At 40.3% G+C, this 19,253-nt stretch overlaps 1 protein-coding gene across 9 annotated transcripts in view; it reads left to right on the top strand.

The window, feature by feature from the left end:
- The first annotated feature begins 1,588 nt into the window (after positions 1–1,588).
- Positions 1,589–19,253, top strand: part of MAPK10 (mitogen-activated protein kinase 10) — a 179,371-nt gene continuing 161,706 nt past the window's right edge. For 5 of the 9 annotated variants that reach the window (XM_014950017.1, XM_014950023.1, XM_014950018.1 and 2 more), the window contains exons 1-2: positions 1,589–1,841; positions 6,502–6,621. Coding sequence is in view for 3 of the 9 variants with exons in the window: in XM_014950026.1 (XP_014805512.1) it covers positions 1,839–1,841 (3 nt within the window). In the remaining 6 variants the exon portion in view is untranslated. The remainder of the gene's footprint in view (positions 1,842–6,501; positions 6,622–19,253) is intronic. The other 4 variants (XM_014950026.1, XM_014950016.1, XM_014950025.1 and 1 more) reach the window with 1 other exon arrangement.

The raw sequence follows: 19,253 nt of genomic DNA, 5'->3' as shown, positions 1-19,253 counted from the left end.
GGGGGTCTTACAAGAGTGGAGTAGGGGAGGGGAATCACCTCCCTCGACCTGCTGGCAATAATCATGTCATATGTCAGTGTATGGCCCATCTCAGGCTGGATATTAGGAAAAATTTTTTCACAGCATTGGAATGGGCTGCCCAGGGAGGTGGTTGAGGCCCCATCCCTGGAGGTGTTCAAAAGCCGGGTTGATGTAGTGCTGGGAGGTATGGTTTAGTGATGATGCTCCTTGTTTGTTGTGTGGGTGTCTATTTTTGTCAGTTAGGTTGATGGTTGGACAAGATGATCTTTAAGGTCCCTTCCAACCTAGAAGATTCTGTGATTCTGTGAAGGCATTTGGATGGCCCTCAGAAAGGGAACAGTTACCCAACCTGAACTAGGTGATGCCCATGTTAAGAGTTCTAGGTTACATGGGGCTGTTTGGTTCTGGCTGTGGTAAAGCCAGAACATACCAAGCACTGGCAGGCAAGCTGTGGTGAGTTCCTCTGAAAAATGTAATTGATATACTGAATGAAATGGTCTATCCATTCAATAGGTCTATACCTATCTCAAAGAAGATAGGTATTCCAGCAAGATTGCATTTCACCATAATGTATCTGGCTAGCTCTCATCCCAGCCTAAATCTGACAGAAGTCCTGTTCAGTGTGGCCATCTTACCAGCGTAGTTTATTTGCTCTTTAGTGTCAGAAGAGAGGAGACATCCTGCAGTTTGGCGTATGTAGAAGAAATGTGGTCTGCATAACTTCTCAACTTGAGGCCATCACCAACTCTGCTGGTTCTGCAAGCTCAAAGTGCAATGGTACCTCTGTACAATGGGACCTTTTAGGAGTACCAGGTCTTCCGTCTGGGGATTTGGGGTATTCTTGTGGTGGGCCTCCTAATGGGGAGGTCCCTAGCAATTCCTTGGACTTCTAAGGGACTCTGTTCTTAGTGTTGCTCGTTCATGTGAGCAATAGCTGCATGAATAGCTGTATTCAGTAGCTGGGAAGGAGAAGTGATTTTTTTTTTTTTTCTTTTTAATTTTATTTTTTATCTTCTCTCCCTCCCCTCTCTCCCCCAGCATAGAACTTGAATTCAGTATTTGAAATTCAACATGAATTTCAAATATTTGGAAATTTTTTTTTAGGGCACTGGGCATTTATGACTTTGTATAACAGCTAATGCAAACAGAAGAGCAGATCTACTCTGCTGTTAGTATCTCCTCTCTGTGCTGACTATCTCCCTGATGCTGCAGATGCCTGAGCTCCTGGTGCTGGTAAATGCTACCGAACATTATTTAGCTTCCTTGTGCATATTCTGCTCTGTCCCCTGATTCACCAGGAGATACGGTAGCTGTGGCTGCAGATTAGACTTTTCTCTCCCTCCCCCTGCAAGACCTCTGTGTGCTTTGACGTCACGTGCGCTCCTTTCGGTTGCCATAGCAGCCCCATTCCCCAAGCTCTCTGCCTGTCTCCTCTGGTAGGTTCCACAATGGTACAGCCAGCATCACGCTGCACAATGGTTTCCAGGCAGTGAAAGAGCGTGATTCAGCAAGCCTCTTTTTTTTTTTTTTTTTTTTTCCCTTCCTCCCCCCCCCCTTCTCTTTTATTTCATTATTATCAGACATTTTGCCTCCCCTTTTTCTGTTCTGCTCTACCCTCTCCCCCAGGCTTTTATTTCATTTTTTAAATGAAAACATTGATTTACCTTGAATCCAACTGCACATCTTTTTATTTTTTAGTATTATAAATAGCCCATTTTTTTCCTTGGCACTGCTTGGAATGTGTTTTAAAAATACCACCTAAAGTCGCAGTTTGGGAGAAAGGTTTCTGGACGAGGAGAATAGCTGGCGAGCACGGAATGGTAGGTGGTTGATGCTAATATTCTATGACTAACTGCTTTCGCAGGGTGGGGTGATGAATATTGACTTGGGTTTTTAAAAAAATGGGGGAGAGGGAAAGAGGGACAGGTTAATGAAGTAAACTGCTAAGCGAAGCAAAGAAACCTGCAGCTGCCTGTTTTGTGGCCAGAGAACCATCATTTTCCTGTGTTTGGGTGTGTATGAGCTTTTCTGTTTGGGCGCTTTAGCTGACCGGTGGTTGTGAGAGCCGTGCAGAGGCACATCAGGGCCAGGAGTGTGATAGTGCTTTACCAGCTGGCTCATGTAAACAGTAGTGCTTTACTCAGCCTCATCACCTCTAGCACTGTTTGGGGGCTTTTGGGGGAAGGAGGTGTCTTGGCTTGCAGTTCAGTGCAAACGATTACATTATGTGAGTTAAAGGGTCCATACAGAGCGCCATATAAAATTTGAATTTGTAAAAATGAAAAAGAAGAGGGTGTAATGATAAACAACTCGAAGATCCAGAGGACAGAAGTCTTGGCCTTTTGCAAAGTGGTTGAATAAAAAAAAAAACAATAATGTGTGTGGGGAGAAGCGAGTGTTTGACAAACTGTGTTGGATGTGGTGATGGGGATTGTTTTTAAGAAAGTGGTCTTTTAGGGTAACCATCACCCTTCTGCATTACTGTCAGATGCAAGTGAACTCAACCTATTGGGTCTTACAGTACCACCAAGAGCTTTTAGGAGAAATGTTTCCAGCGTGCTACAGGCCAGTTATTTTGCAAAAGAGAATTAACAATCTGTAGATACTGCAGTGAAATCAATGTTGCTTTGCAGGGAAATTCTCTGGCAGAAAAGCTGTTGCTACAGGAAGAAATGTTCGTTTTGTTTTTTACTGCAGAGAGGCCTTATTAGAAATAATACAAATTTTACTTGGATAATTAAGCGTAACAGCATTGTTGAATAAGCAGGTGCTGCTCCCAGTGAACCACCATGGGCAAGTTTCACACCATTTGTGTGCTGAGGGACTGTAGCCTTGGGTTCTTTTTTGCTGCATAGCTCCATGATATCCTCAATACAGCCTTCCCCTTCTCTAATATGGTCACTGTGAGTTTTGCCAGGGACTTGTTTAAAGACAAACCAACGCTATTTGACGAAAATGAGGGCATAGAGTAAAAATTTTTTTAGGAGGAAAATGCAAATGAGTATATTGCAAAGGATCAAGAGAAGCCTGAAATCAGCTTGCTGGAGGACATAGAGCTTGTCATGCAAGGCCAGCTTCAGAAAATGAGAAAGGTTAAGATAGAATAGAATGGTTTTGTTACTACACAGGGCTGTTTGCCCACATGTAAGTGATCTTTGGTTCCCCTGCTTGGGGAAAGTGAAAATACCAAACCTCTGGTATTTTAACCCTCTTTCAGAACATAGCTCTGTAGTTATTTCTCAGAAACACTGTGGAATATTTTTTTCTTCTGTGGTGCTTCTGCTGTGTGCTTAGTCTTCCTGCTAGGAAAGGTGGCATAGAAATATCTTCTCAATTGGCTCAACTAATGACTTTGTCTTAAGAGGACACAGATGTGAATGAGAAAGGTGATTTAACAATATTCTTTCTCCCTGACTCACAGGAAACTGCACTCTTGCGCATTGCTCTCTCCTGCTGTTTCAGAGCATGCATAATTTGTCAGGGTCCTCTTGCAATTATGATTTTATTGAGGAGTATTTGGATTACAGTGATGTTCCTAAATAGGGTAAGGACAAAAATTGCTTAATGTGAAAAATAAGTTGTCTTCAGCTGCCTGCCTGCCTTTTTGATATTAGAAAATGTCATTCTCATGGTTACAAATATGTGTGTGCACCGGAGGAGCTTTTTTATGAGCAGACCTTGGGGATAAGTGTTTTCTTGTAGGTTTTTTTCCTCCACTGTCAGTAATTGGCATGTTTGCAGCCATTGTTTAGAGGTTTAGTAGCACTGGATCAATAATTTTAAGACGAAATATCTTCCAGCAGTGTTACAGTACCAGATCTGGCTTGTGAAATCAAAGGGACAGCTATCAAAATTTCTCTACCGTGGTACTGAAGAATGTCATAAAGCTCACTTGTGTTTTGCAGTCCATTGCAAAACTCATACAATTTAAGGGAAAGCTAAAGCAGGCCCAAAGGAGGAGGGTTTTAGCATTGCTTTTGCAGACGACATCATAAGTTTATTCAGATTTGGAATGCAGAAAAGCTGCATTTAGAGAAAGGTCCACAGATTTAAAATTGGTTATCTCTTAAACTGTTTTTCAGTCAAGGGTACCCATTTTTTTAGACAATTCCTGAATAACAGAAAATATCATTAGCTTGTTGATAAATTTTCCAAACAAACTAAGTTCTTTTTTTTTTTTTTTTTTCAAATGGGAAGCATTCTATACCCATAGCCCATCCCATTCCACTTATTACATTTTGAGTAATAATAGCCCTACTAGAAATTATGATCTAAAAACTTAGTGATTGCAATATTACCACAGTTGCTGCTCTGTTATGCCACCAGGAGTAAAGGAGAGAGACTTCACTGGACCATAATACTGAATATAAACATAGCCAGCGTTCCAACACTTGTATTCTGCTTCCTTTTTCTATGATTCTTGCACACTGACTGTTTTGAAGGCCACCTGCAAGAAAAATTAACCCTAATGATAGGGCACCAGTTAAAGGCAAAAATGCTGCATTTGCTGTGAGTTTTTTATTTCTTTCTTGCAGCACCATCTGTGGAGGCAGATATAAGAAAAATAGTCTTTCACTGAAACAAAAAAATCTTTTGTACTTAAGTAACCATCTAAAACTGAAAGAAATGTACAACTTTAGAGTGAAATATCAGGTGTCAGAGCTATGTTTCCTTTCTCTTACGCTGTGATAATGAGATTAAAGTATAGATCAAAAGCAGTATGGGGGATGGGACAGAATTTAATGGTTCTCCATCTACCATTTGCAAAAGTTACACGGCTTTTCTTGAGTTACTACACCGTGTTTTAGCCTGATAGTCGTAGCTTTGGTAGCAAGCTTTAGAATCACTATTGGCTAGTTGTTAGAAGAGAAGGGCAGGAATTTCAAGTCCCAATACTTTCCAGTATTGTTTGTTGTATCATGGTATTTTTAATAAAGGATTTGGCACATGAACTCACTAGTGAGAGTGGAATGCTCTCCTCAACTTCATCTCTACAGAAGGGCTGTGAAGTCGTGTATTTTAGGATATCCCAGACCATGCCTGGAGCATAGGACACAGTCAGAGCCCTTGTTACATCAAGAAAAAGCAGCTGTTGTATTTTTAGGCTTCCAGGTTTTTCTCCTGTCCAAGGAAAAGAAGAGCTTGATGATCACATGAGTGCAGATCACAGTAACGACATGGGAATTTTTGTGTGGTTTAGTCTCACGGGACAGCTTTTTACAATGTAATAAACAGTAAAAGTTGGAAGCCCAGAGGAGCCTTGTTGTCAAGTCAATAGCTGCTTCCACCAGGATTCTACACTAAGAGATCAGACACCCCAGAAAATTAGGAATTGCTATTTGAAGTGGGATTCCAGGGAGCCTGAGTATGTGCAGCTCTTGTCCCATCTCAGTGAAGGGTAATGGGCCCCATCTGCTTGAGCAGTTGTTTTCTCATAAGGATTTGTAATCTATTCCTTACAAAGTTTCAGTTCTCTTCTGAAGTATTTGAAAACATGTTGTGAAACAGTGGTAAGAAAATGTTGCCCAAACTTTCCACTTAATATTAGTTACCTAATTTTGTTTAGTGGTTAGACACCAGAGTGGTACACGCTTGACTGTTGCTCTCTCGTTCATGGTCTTAATACCACAACATTTGTTTTTTACCTAGTCTCTTGAGGTTGTCTGTAAGTTTCTTAACTGAAAGCACTTTGTCAGTTTAACATACTTTGTCACATGTTTTTCTGTTTGTTTTTAAGAGGATGTTAATTTGATAAACAGTAATTCACAGGCCTTTTCTTATGCCTGTGTATCCATGTTGCACAGTTTCTAAAGTTTTTTGTAATGTCACGAGTTAAATTTAACTTCAATCCCCAGGTATTAGTGACAGATGACTGTGCACAAATCTGAACTTTTGATAGTGAAAGCTATAGGGGAGAAACTAAAATAAGTATTTTAGAAGAGTTTTATGATTTTTAGTGCCATCTCTTGCAAAAAAAACAACAGTCTTGAACTTGAGTTCTTGAATACTAGGCTCTGCCTGCCTTGATTTTTATTTTTTCTTTTTCTCCTTTTTTGGGGGGAGAAAAGAACTATGACACCTCTCTCCCATTTAAACAGCACTGCATTCTGTATTGTTTTTGATCTCTAGCCTTTCTTCTTTGTGTGGAAGAAGGGAAACCTATGGTACAGATACTGCCTGTAACTGGATGCATTATGGTATTATTAGAGGGAAATCTTAAGTCTTTGTTATATGGTGTGAAAATACTGACATTCCAGGTTAGTTTAGTTTTCTGAACTTTTTCTGTGTCTATCAGACTTGATAAATAAATCCCAAATATTTCTTTCTTCTTTTTTTTTTCAATGTAAGAATAAAAAGTAGAGGATTTTTTATAAAATACAACAGGAATTTTGAATTTTATCATTTTAATTTTTTGTTAGATATTTTAAAATTTTTTTTCTTTTTTTTTTTTTTTTTTTTTGTGTGTGTGTATGTGCTTAGGGCTAATATTAGAAACCTGTACCAGCAGCAGGCCAGACTCAAATATCAGCTATGGCAACCCGTGCATGAAGCTGATGCCTTTGAACCATTTCGTATAGATGAGACATAGCACGTGCTGTGGTGAGTCAACAATGCATTATTTTATTAAATCATACTCCTTGGCAAAAGGAAATACTGCTTAATGCTGAAGTGCATGCTGTTTTTTTGGTGTGGTAGTTTTTGGTTTGGATTTGGTTTTTCTTCCAAGGAGGTGGAACATTAAAATCACAACTTCTAGTAATTTTTAGCATGCATGAGCATAATGCTCTCTTCTAAAGGCTTTTTTCAAGTGTATAATTTCTGCATTTTAGATGTAGTTATCAGATGGAGTGCATCGGATATATGATTCTGGTGAAAGTGTGAAGATAGCAAAATAATTTTAAAAAATCCTACATATGCAGTGTTCTGGGCTTGAGATATCTTCTATTTTACACCAATTTTTGTAATGAATGTTTTGCATCTCTTTGAGTTGGAGTGGGGAAGAGGAAGAGTTGTTTTGTTTCTTTTTGAGATGACGGAAGAAGACAGGAATCTTGACAGAGTTTTTCTACATAAATCTCTTTAACCTTGGACAGGAAAAGAAATTATGAGAATAGTGATGAAAATCAAATAGCCTTTTAAAAAATACTCTGTAGCTTTAACTATCTGTAAGTCTGCTAATAATTTCAATGCATATTTCTTACATAATAAGTAATTTTGATCCTGATAATTTCTTCAAGATGGCTTTGGTATACCTTTGGGAGATGAGGAATTGTTTTCAGATGTCCCGTGTAATCACAACAGACTTATTGTGAAATCTTGTAACTCTGAAGACAACCAATTTTCTGTTCAAAACAAGCTTACATTAATTCTTTTTCCCCTAATGCTAGCTAGATGTTTGCCAGCTGCAGTTCACCATAACCAGCATAAACTGAAAGCCAACAGTTTTGAAAAGAAACCACAGATGTAAGTTGATCTGTAGACTTCAAGCAGATCTCGTGTGATTTGGCCTTTACCAGTGTCAAATCTTATTCCTGGTGCTGTAACGCAAATAAGGTGGAGATCCAACATACTAAAATGTTTCTACTGTTCCAGTAGGAGATAGAACTCTGTTATTAGGCAGAAATGGAAACATGTAGTACACATTGACTGGTGACTAGTAGTGATATGTGGCTAATAGATCCGTAATGAAATGGGTGCTCTGATGGCATGTTGTTTTCATCCTTGGTAGAGCTGCTGAAAAACATCGAACAGCTGTCAGTTAAATAAATTTGAGAGAGAAAGTAGCAGAAAACAGTGCCTAGTAGTCCACTGAAAGAATCTGTGTTCTGCTGGATCCTAAGGAATTTCCCAAGGAGAGAAACCATACATTGGTCACGAATAGCGATTTGTGGCATGAAGAGTGCCAGTCTGGATGCTCATGTCCTTGACTTGCGGACATCCGGGTAAACAAAACATCTATGTAGGATTCAAAAACCTCCCTGTATTACTACCACGATATTTTTAACTTGTTGTGGTTTTTAAGGCCTATTGCATTTGTCCTAAGGCAGTTCTTGCTAGCAAGACAGCCTTCGTCTTGGTTTAATATAACTCACCTCTCACCATTAACATTTTAAAAATTGCTGTATATATAGAGAAATCTTTTTGAAGAAGCTGGGTGACGATTATCCCCACTTTTAGCAATTTTACATTTATTAGTATATGCAATGATAATCTGGGGGAACAATGATACGGAATTATATGGGGTTGGAAGGGACCTCTGGAGATGTATTCCAACCCCCCTGCCAAAGCAGATCCACCTAGAGCAGGTTGCACAGGAACGTGTCCAGGCAGGTTTTGGATGGCTCTAGAGATGGAGATGCCACCACCTCTCTGGGCAGCCTGTTCCAGTGCGTTGCCACCCTCAAAGTAAAAGGAATTCCTTGTCATGTTTAGATGGAACTTCCTATGTTCCAGTTTGTGCCCGTTACCTCTTGTCCTGTCGCTGGGCACCACTGAAGAAAGACTGGCCCCATCCTCTTGACACCCACCCTTTAAGTAGTTATAAGCACTGATAAGACCCCCCCTCAGTCTTCTCCAGATTAAAAAGGCCCAAGTCCCTCAGCCTTTTCTCATAAGAGAGATGTTCTAGTCCCCTCATCATCTTTGTAGCCCTCTGCTGTACCCTCTCTAGGAGTTCCCTGTCCTTCTGGAACTGGGGAGCCCAGAACTGGTCCCAGTGCTCCACATGGGGCCTCCCCAGCGCAGAGCAGAGGGGCAGGATGACCTCCCGCCACTTGCTGGCCATGCTCTTTTTAACACACCCCAGGATGCCCTTGGCCTTCTTGGCCACAAAGGCACATTGCTGGCTCATGGGCATCCTGTTGTCCGCCAGGACCCCAAGGTCTTTCTCCTCAGAGCTGCTGTCCAGCAGGTCAGCCCCAACCTGTCCTGGTGCACTCCAGGTGCAGCACCCTACACTTGCCCTTGTTGAAGTTCATCAGATTCCTCTCTGCTCAAGTTTTCAGCCTGTTCAGGTCTCGCTGGATGGTGGCACAGCCTTCTGGTGTGTCAGCTGCCCCTCCCAATTTTGTGTCATCAGCAAACTTGCTGAGGGTACATTCCATCCCTTCATCCAGGTCATTGATGAAAATATTGAAGAGGACTGGACGCAGTATTGACGCCTGGGCAACACCACTTGTTACAGACCTCCAACTAGACTCTGTGCCCCTAATCACGACCCTCTGAGCTCTTTCAGTCAGTTTTCAGTCCACCTCACTGTCCATTCATCTAACCCACACTTCCTAAGCTTACCTATGAGGATGCTGTGGGAGATTGTGTCAAAAGCCTTGCTGAAGTCAAAGTAGACAGCATCCATCACCCTCCCCTCATCTATCCATCCAGTCATGCCATTGTAGAAGGCTATCAGGTTAGTCAGACGTGATTTCCCCTTGGTGAATCTGTGTTGACTACTTCTGATGGCTATCTTTTCCTCCATATGCTTGGAGATGATGCCCAGAATGAGACATTCCATCATTGTTCCAGGGATGGAGGTGAGGCTGACTGGCCTGTAGTTCCCCAGGTGCTCCTTCTTGCCCTTTTTGAAAACTGAAGAGACATCGGCTTTCCTCCAGCCCTTGGGCACCTCACCTGTTCTCCAGGACTTTTCAAAGACATTGGAGAGGGGCCCAGCAATGACTTCTGCCAGGTCTCTCAGCACTTGTGGGTGCATCCCATCAGGATCCATGCACTTGCAGATATCCAGTTTACTTAACTGCTCTCTGACTTGATCTTCCTTCACCAAGGGGAAGTCTTCCTTCATCCAGACTGTCTCTCTTACCTCCAAAGTCTGGGACTCCTGAAGGCTGACCTGAGCAGTAAAGAGTGAAGGAAAGAAGGCGTTCAGCAACTCCACCTTCTCTGCATCCTCTGTCATCATGGCACCTGTCTCATTCAATAGTGGGCCCACATTTTCTCTAGTTTTCTTTTTCCCTCTGATATACTTGAAGAAACCCTTCCTATTAACATTGACACCCCTTGCCAGGGATGCATGTATTGCTGAGGATTGCCAGGGAATGCTTGTAAAGACACGGGCATACCTCTGTTCTCTATCTTTGCATTCCTCCAGTAGTCTGGATTGGCCTAAGAGAAGTCAAGTTATATTGGGCATTTAAAAAGTGAAAACAACATTCTTCTAAAAGATTCAAGTGCAGATGTCTGTCTTTGGGGATCTCTAGTTGTTTAATTTAACTGAGAAATATTGATGGATCAAATGCTTTTATTCTGCTGTGTGTCAGTCTGTGCTTATTGAAAAGGAGTGAACTTACTTTACAAGCTTAATACTTTGCTGTGCTAGGTGTGACCTGTGAACATATCAGATCAAATATTTCTGTGTCTGCTGCATTTTTTGAGTTGAGCTGATAGAAAAAATAACTCTGTGCCACCTGGCAGGCTAGTTCAGTATCTGGCAGGCTCTTCTCCCAACCTTATGAAAAATAGCCAGGACTATTGCTGTAGAATATGGGAGTAGAATGTCAGACAAATATTTCCTGAACCTTTGAGTAGCTTTACAGTGTGATCCTTATGAATTGTATTAAAATAATTTGAATAGCCTGCAGAAGAATGCCAAATCAATAACAAAAAACACAGAGAATGGTGCCAGCGGAAGGGTGGAAAAGAGATCAAACAGCAGTAAATTCAGCTGTGTTAATAAGTATGGCATATGAACCCATATTATATAAAGTGGTGGGAAGTATTTTGTAACCACATGGGGAAGTGCTTTGCCTACTTCCTCTTTTGAACTTCTCAGTGTAGTGCGTTGACTCTGCCTATTTCTTTGTGTACTGTTCTTAGCAAAAAAGCCCTTTCTTATCACAATCTGACAACAGGAGCAGAAACCTGAATATACCGTGTAATACCACCAGCTTTACCTCTGCTGCTGCGTGTACCAGGAAGAATGGGGAGCATTGACTGCGAGTGAAGAGTATAGCTCTTGTAGGGAGAAGCATCCGCAGTACTGGCAGCATCAGCTCATTCATGGTCACTGCGCTGGGGTTTAGGTCAAGCTGGCCTAAGGCATCAGCACGCCAACTGCTGCACAGGCACCAGGTTACCTGCTTTAAGCTCTTGGGGCAGTCATTTCCCAACTATGGAAAAGGAGTAAAACAAATCAAAGCGATAGGTACAGGGTTATTGATGCAATGCAGCGAGTATGAAGGAGCTGGGACTGTTTAGTATGAGGAAGAGGAGGCTGAGGGGAGCCCTCATCACTCTCTACAACTACTTGAAAGGACACTGTAGAGAGGTTGGTGCTGGTCTCTTCTCCCTCAAGGGGGAACGGCTTCAAGCTCCAACAGGGTAGGTTTAGACTGAACATTAGGAAGGAATTTTTCACAGAGAGAGTGGTCGGGCATTGGAACAGGCTGCCCAGGGAGGTGGTTGAGTCACCATCCCTGGCTGTGTTTAAGGGATGTTTAGATGGGGTACTGAGGGATATGGTGTAGGGGAGGACTATGTAGAGTAGGGTAGATGGTTGGACTCAATGATCCCAAGGGTCTCTTCCAACCTGAATGAATGATTCTATGATTCTATGATGTTAATGATGTCCTGATTGTTAACATCCTGGTCCTCCGGGCCACAAGGATGATCAGGGGGATGGAGCACCTCTGCTACGAGGACAGGCTGAGGGAGCTGGGGTTGTTCAGCCTGGAGAAGAGGAGGCTCCGGGGAGACCTAATAGCCCCTTCCAGTACCAGAAGGGAGCCTACATGAAGGCTGGGGAGAGCCTGTTTAGAAAGGCCTGTAGTGACAGGACGAGGGGCAATGGCTTCAAGCTGGAGGGGAACAGATTTAGATTGGAGATTAGGAGAGGGTTCTTCACTGTGAGGGTGGTGGAGCACTGGAACAGGTTGCCCAGGGAGGTGGTTGAGGCCCCTTCCCTGGAGATATTCAAGGAGAAGCTTGACGAGGCCCTGGGCAACCTGGTCTAGTTGGGGGTGTCCCTGCTGACTGCGGGGGGGTCGGACTAGATGGCCTTTGGAGGTCCCTTCCGGCCTGGGCAATTCTATGATTCGATGGTTCTATGATTCTTTCTTAACTATTGTGTGTTGGGATGGAATGCAGCAGACAAGTGAAAGGTCACAGGTGATGATGGTGAGGGTAAGGTTATTTAAACTCATTGTACATCCACAGCCTCATCTACAATACCTGAAGTATCCTTACTCCATTGGATGCACACTGCTGAGCAGCAGCAGGTTGGCAAGAAGAGAGTGAATATTGCAGGCATGGTGCTTTACTTGTGCCTTCTTAATATGCTCTAAATTCTTGGCAATTTTTTTTTTTTTTTTAGCATAGAGCAATTCACCTGCGATGAGTTTGAGGAGGCGTAATTATTAAATAGGTATTCTTGAGATGCTGGATGTTGAATAGCTCCGACTTTGTTTTATAAAAATCAGAATTGTTCAGGGTTACAGTTTTTAATCATTTTAAAGAAGATTAAGAACATAAGAACAGCCATAAATCTCACAGGAAAATTCCATCTAGCAAAGGGTGCTGTCCTCAGTGGTCATTAGCTAAATATTTGGTGAAGAAAAGTGAGAACAAGATAAATGATCATTAATGTTTCTCTTGTTGTGCCCTCCTATATTTCAGAAGTCTGGTTTGGTTTGGTTTTTGGGGGGGTTTTGGGGTGTTTTTTTTTGAGCCAGAAATGTTTCTTTGTATTAAAAATTCAGTTTCCTGATTCAAAATTTTCTGCCCAGTTTTATGACCTCTTTTCTAGGTGCTCAATAAGAACAAGTTCTGGCTGCATTGTAAATGCTGGGGTTTTTGTTTGTTTGTTTTAAGGCGATGTCAAGTGTAGATATTAATCCTATCCTGGAAAAAAAATAATCTTTTTCTTCTTGTATGAACCCACGGTAAGACTGCAGGGTCTTTGAAAGTAATCTGAAGATAGTTCTGATTTGTAGCAGATGTGAAATCATTGCTAAAGGTAATGTTTATACAGCAGACTCTGGAGTAATTTATTGTGTATGTAGCTTAGTGTTAACATGGCTGCAATCCCAAGGTAGTTTGTCTAGACAAACACAGCATATGATACAGAGACTTCCTAATGTGCTTCCTTAATGCCTTTGTTTCTGGAAAAATGTAACTCCAGTTAGGCACCCAGCTAGTAGGGTTACTTTTCTTGGAGCAGTGGGTAGGGTAGGCTGAGCAGGTGTCAGTGCTCTCTGTTTCTGGCCTGCCAACACTACATCACCTTGCAGAAGAGGGGAGAAGGATGGGAGGGTTTCCTTGCTTTATAAGCTGTTAGGATTGAGAGAGAGAGCACACAAGAGAAAGCAGGCAGGAATTAATTACCCTGTGTAGGAGAGAGTGGATGTGAAGGTTTTTCTTGGTTGCACATCAGAACCAGATGACCTACAATGGTACCAGGATGTTCCTGTCCCTATACTCAAAGCAAATTTTTCTCTGAACCTAAGTCATTACTGTTGTTTGTGGGTTTTCACTGTTTAACTTCACTACTTCATGCCCATCCCCAAAGCTGTGTATATAATTTCCCTGAGAAAATTCAGAGTTAGTATTTAGATTGGCTCATATCCTTAACTAGGAACATTTTTTAAAAAGCAAGCAAAAAAGAAAAATACACTTTAAAGCTGCTTTTCTTGAAATAAAAGAAAGAAACCACCCCAGAATCTTTTCTGAGCTGTTCCTGAAAATGATCTGCATGGCTTAATTGTGAATCATAATGCTACTTAAATCCCTTCATTAATTTTATGTTAGATTTCAGTCAGTGCGTAGATAGATGTTTTTATGGCATCATGAATGCTTGATTTGCTGTTGTACTTAAAATTAATTTTATTATCTGTCAAGCTACATGAAGAGAATCTGGTGTATGTCTTCCATGATAGAAGAACGTTGAAAAAAAAAATCTAGATATTTACACAAATGGCAATGATCTATAAAGCCTTTCATAAAAACAGTGATTTCAAGGTGGTGTATATTTCTCAATCTAACAAACCTGTAGTACAATTCTCTGCTTTTCTTTGGAGGATTTAAAAACATAAAGACCAGGATATCTGCTTGGTTTTGGTTTTTTTAGGTAGTTGTGGCAATTGTTAGTTGAGCTTACATGCATGGCTTCAAATCCGCTGTATAATTACCTTGATTGCAGTAAGAATGGGACAATTTACACCAGTTGAGATGTGCATTTTGTAGATTTGATTTAATGTTTTTAGTCGCACTAGATTTGTTGCAGAAAACTTCTCTGATTCATTGGAGATTGAGCTTCTGGGCCACAGACTTTTCCTCCAATTCACCCAGGCTTTGTTTCTGAGCTCTTATGTCTCACTAATGTGGAAAAAATATCTGACTGTCAACGTTATGTGTGGCTGAAACTGTCTCATGTGAAGCAGTATTGTCAAAACTGAAGTTTTCAAAAACCTCGAGTGAAATGTTCAGACTCAGAGACCATTTGATTTTAATTTTCTGAGCTTCTAGGCTACCTTTGGGTTTCAGTAAGGTTTTCTCTGAAAACCAAAAAGGCATAAAAACCTAAGGTAGGCTCCAGGAAACAAGCCAGCTAATAGGAAAATTAGAGCAAAAGTTTTCAGTGTCAGCAGTGGTGAGACAAATTTTTTATCATGTTTTCTTGGAAACACAGTTATGCATGGATCAACTGCCCAGCATCCTTACCAGGTAGAATCTGACCTGAAAAGTACTTCTTATTTTTTTTTGGAAAATAATTGTCAAGTTCCCCCCTAAAAGGCTATCAAATGTTAAAATTATGACATGAAATATAGTTCCTTATATATAAGGAAACTTTCTGACATATTTTATTGTATCTTGAAGGTGGGCAGTTGGAAAGAGAATTTGCCCTGTGTTGCATCTCCCATGATCAGTTTAGATGCACATTGCCCCAAAATGTTTTCCACTGAAACTTAGTAAGGACGTGGCTAGTTGATTCAAGAGTTTGTTCATCTGAATGGTGCAGACACCAGATGATCCATACAAATTAACCAACAAAGCAAAACTTGGTGTGGTCATGGAAACAGTACTGACAATGACAATCTAGATTTATCCCTTGTGCTGTGAAGTCTATTTTTGTAGTTCTGTGGCTATCCTGCTAATCTCTCATTAGTTCTTGGTTCTTTTGTCAATGAAGGAAAGAAAAATTAAAACTTGGCTCAAATTTTGAATGATACCATGAACATAAGCTTTTTGATACTAGGTGCTCGTAGTGTTATTGAAAAGAAAATAAAACCACAATACCTTTCTCTTTCTCCAATGCCTGTTGCAGTGGTGAGGAACGTCTCACACTGTCCTCTGTAATTGTCCGTAATACTGTCATCTGAGCTAGTTATGCTGCAGCTTTTCTTAAGGGTTTAGCTATTATTGTATGGACCAGATGCTGCTCTTCGTGGCTCTCCTGTAACTGGAGAGAACTGTAAAGAAGAGAGCTATAATCAAATTAGGCTTTGGTGGCCTTGAAAATCATAGCTGAGTCACGATCTCCAAGATTTCAGAGTAAATATATATCAAGTGCATTTGAATTGCTAATCATTGTGCAAATACTACTGTTTTTTTCTCCACTGTAAGAATACTTCTGGATTAATCATTAATTTATGTGTGAGCTCTGTATTAGACAACAGGTAAAAGATCAGAATAGATCAAAGCAGACTTTGAGTTGGTTCAATTTAGAATTACCTGGGTGTTTTCAGAGGAACACTACTGAATTCTGGCAGGAGACACAATCTGTTGGTGAAGGTAGATGCTTTAACTATCAGGGTGAAGGCAATAGTGGTAGTTTTTAAAATGAAAAAGAATGTATGTAAAATTATTCCTTAGAGACCCTAAGGCACATAAATCAAATGGTAGTCCATCATACATGACAATTATTTGCATTTTTTTAATAGGAAAGAGAGAAAAATTAAGTAATAAATTCTAAATCTCCTGTCACGAGTTTACTGTCAGCAACAAAGTCCAAATTGGGATATAAGAGGTGATCACTAAGATAAGTTTGGCCTCTGACCTCACACCTGGAAATATTGCAGAGAAACTTTCTAGTGCTCAGTGAGCTAATTTTAATCTCTTTTTTTTTCATTAGAGAAATTTTAATTCTCTTCTGCTTTTTGCAATGTCAGCAGAACTCTAGTTTTGATCCCATCAAGACCTCTTTCAAGAGGTGAAGAGGAGGAAGCTTTCTTTTTTATTTCAGCCAGGATTACCAGTATTTTGCCTTAGAACTTGCTTCTGAAATGAAAACACTTTCCAGAATCAAGTTATTCTTATTGCTGTGCCTTACCCCCCAAAGCTGGTAAATCCCCAGTGCTGCTGTCTTGCATCCATCACCTCTTTAGTTTCATCCTTTACTGGTTCTGTGTTAGAAGCTGTCCTTGAAAAGGTTTGGTGGATATTTTAAAAAAAAAATAAAAAAAAATACTCAAAGTAATACTGTGTGGAATGCTCAGAAGAGCAGCAGCATGATTCTGGGCTAGATCTGCAGGCTCATTTTGTGTCTACTGCAGCTCAAGGTGATGCGTAAGCATGATGTTAAAATCTTCAAAGAAAGTGACTTCCTTGACACAATACCATGACAATTCATCTCCATGAGAAAAAATTTAGAGTCAAGATGTAGAGCAAGTTCAAACTACAAGTCTGTACCTTAAAACGCTTGTTTGTAAAGAGTAGCTGTGCTGGAAATGAAGGAGACCTCCTTGCCTAGGATGCTCCTTTATTCAATCAGTAAATCCTTTATTCATTGCATAGCATAATCTCTGAAAGATTCTCAACATTTTCTTGCCACTGTCCAGTTCAGAAATCAGCAACTGTTTCTGTTAGTTCACTGGGCACCATGTGTCTGGCTGGGGAAAAGACAGAACAGACAACAAAAAACCAGCATACCTTTGTTTTGCGGGATTTCTCTTGCTGATTTTTTTTCTGTATGAGACACTTGCTTTTGACACTCCAAACATCTGTTGTTATTTATTTGCAATCTTTACTGTTATAAGGCATGCTTCAACCTGGAGTTGAGAGTTATCTGGGAGAGAGTGCACCGTGAATGCCTTCTGTTTGTCCGTGAAAGGGAATGTCTTCATCCTCCAGGAATTTTTTGTTGTAGCATCAAGCTGCAGTTTGGAAAGACTGTGTATCACTGCTCCAAAGCACAATCAAATTTAAAGATAACTAGCAGGCTTGGCAGCTAGATACAGGCAGAATGGGGATATACATAGCAAGGTAGAGGCAGAATTAGTTTTAAACAAAATAGGACTTAAATTTAACTGTGCCCTTATGTTGGATTTATATCTATTACATCATTTCACTTATTGCACATGAAGAGCTTTGTAATGTTGAATACACCTAAACCAACAGGGAGCTTTTCCATGTTGATCACGCCTTCACCTGCTATTGTTTACAGTAGCTTTAATGAATATGTAACTAGCCATAAAACTCGAAATTTTAATTTATATTAACGGTGAATAGTATTGGTGTGTCTCCTTGTAGGTTTTATGGTTGTGCACTAATAAAATTTTCTGCTCATTATTACCATGTATGAAAATAAAAAATGTTGTCAAGAGAGATCTAAGCCATTATTCCATCTTCAATACTGAGTAATACTGCAAACAGACAATGTGAAATTCATCACTAGAATCACTTTGTTCCTATAGTAAAAGGAAATATTTGGGCTCAAAGCTTCTTCTAGGCTAATAAATCATCAGAATAAATAAGATTTTCATTATGGTTTTGGTATTAAGAGATTATATTAAATATTGCTCTCTAGTAAGTCATGCAGGCATTTTCTTTTGGTTAGCATAAGGCCCAAAATACATCTGCCTACTCGTCAAAAAGAACAGATGCTGCCATTAAATTGCTCAAATTTACCATCAGAAAATGGCGTTGCTTTGGTATTGCACTTCTTTTTTGGCACTTAGTCCTTATACTCAGGTTGGCTTTGGTTTTGGTTTTTTTTTTTTTCTATGATGGCTTCCCCACGTGTACAATAGGGAGTTAAAAAACCAAAAAAGGTAAGCTTTTCTGGGGTTTATTGTAATTTCCTTTTGTGAGATATAAAGTGCAGTAAATTGGTGGAATACAAAGCTATTTGCTGAGGACACAGAATTTAGCCTCTTTGTGCATGTAGTATTTTGCACTATTTTCCATACTATAGAATTTTATGGCTTAATTCTCTAGCACAATGCATCATCAGCATTGCTTATTTACATTGACTTGTCAGTCTTGGTTGTTTGGTTTTTTTTTTAAGAAGAATATATAGTAAATCATAGCTGGCTTTTGAAACTTTAATTAAGTCAGTGAATGAATTGATTTGTTCTTGCATATGATAAATAAATGTTTGTTTGTTTGCAAAGTACTGTGGTTTTTTTATTGAAATGTAATGTAACCCCAGGAGTGAAAACAAGGAGAAGAGAAAGGGAAGATGGTGCAGAGCAAATGGCAGCAACTTTGACATGGTTGCTCTTGGAGAATCCTGCTACTTCAAGGTAGTTTCGACCGTGTACGTGCCACATTGCAATTTATTTGCAGGAGACTTTCACATAGTCAGTGAGTGTTTGTTAAACATTCGATAAGTCAAGCTGACAAGTGTGCTATGCTTGCAGAAGCAGTAGTCTAGAAACATGGAGGACAGTGTAAAGGGTGTTTGCATAAGGCAGAAAAAGCCCCCTCCTAATATGATATTAAGCCTTTGTCATTGAAGTTTTTTGGTAGGACAAGCAGTGAAGGGAAAATCTGCATAGGAAACAAGTACAATTAGTCACAAGCATTGAAATAGCCATTCAAATTATGATTTTGATCTGTTAATAGAGTTCGGAGTAGGAGAGTAGAAGTGACTGACACTGTTGGTAGTTCAAAATTAGCGAAACCTTTGCCTTCACCTAAGTTCTCGGGAAGATGGGGAACTTGCCATGGGAATTGCCATAATTGCCATAATGGTTGCACGCAGGAAGGAAGTGCAAGCAACCCAGTGGATAACCTTGTGGCTCTCTGAATTAGCAGTTGTTGGACTATCACCAGGGGGAGGAGGCAAGGTACAGCTGTGGAAAGAACCAGGCACATTCTGGTTCTTAACTGGAAGTTTTCCTGGTCACTTTGGTAGCAGCACTCCTCTATAACTCTGTGACATTTTGTGTATTTGTGTTGGTACTAAGGCTTTACTGTTGCAACGGTCCACATTTTCCCTTTGTCTAGAAGAAATCAAGGCTGTTCTGCCAAATAATTTTGGTGAATTTACTCTCCCATCT

Source organism: Calidris pugnax, unplaced genomic scaffold (genome assembly GCF_001431845.1).
Source record: "Calidris pugnax isolate Ruff unplaced genomic scaffold, ASM143184v1 scaffold42, whole genome shotgun sequence".
NCBI lineage: Eukaryota > Metazoa > Chordata > Aves > Charadriiformes > Scolopacidae > Calidris > Calidris pugnax.
This window is presented reverse-complemented; position numbering and strand designations above follow the sequence as displayed.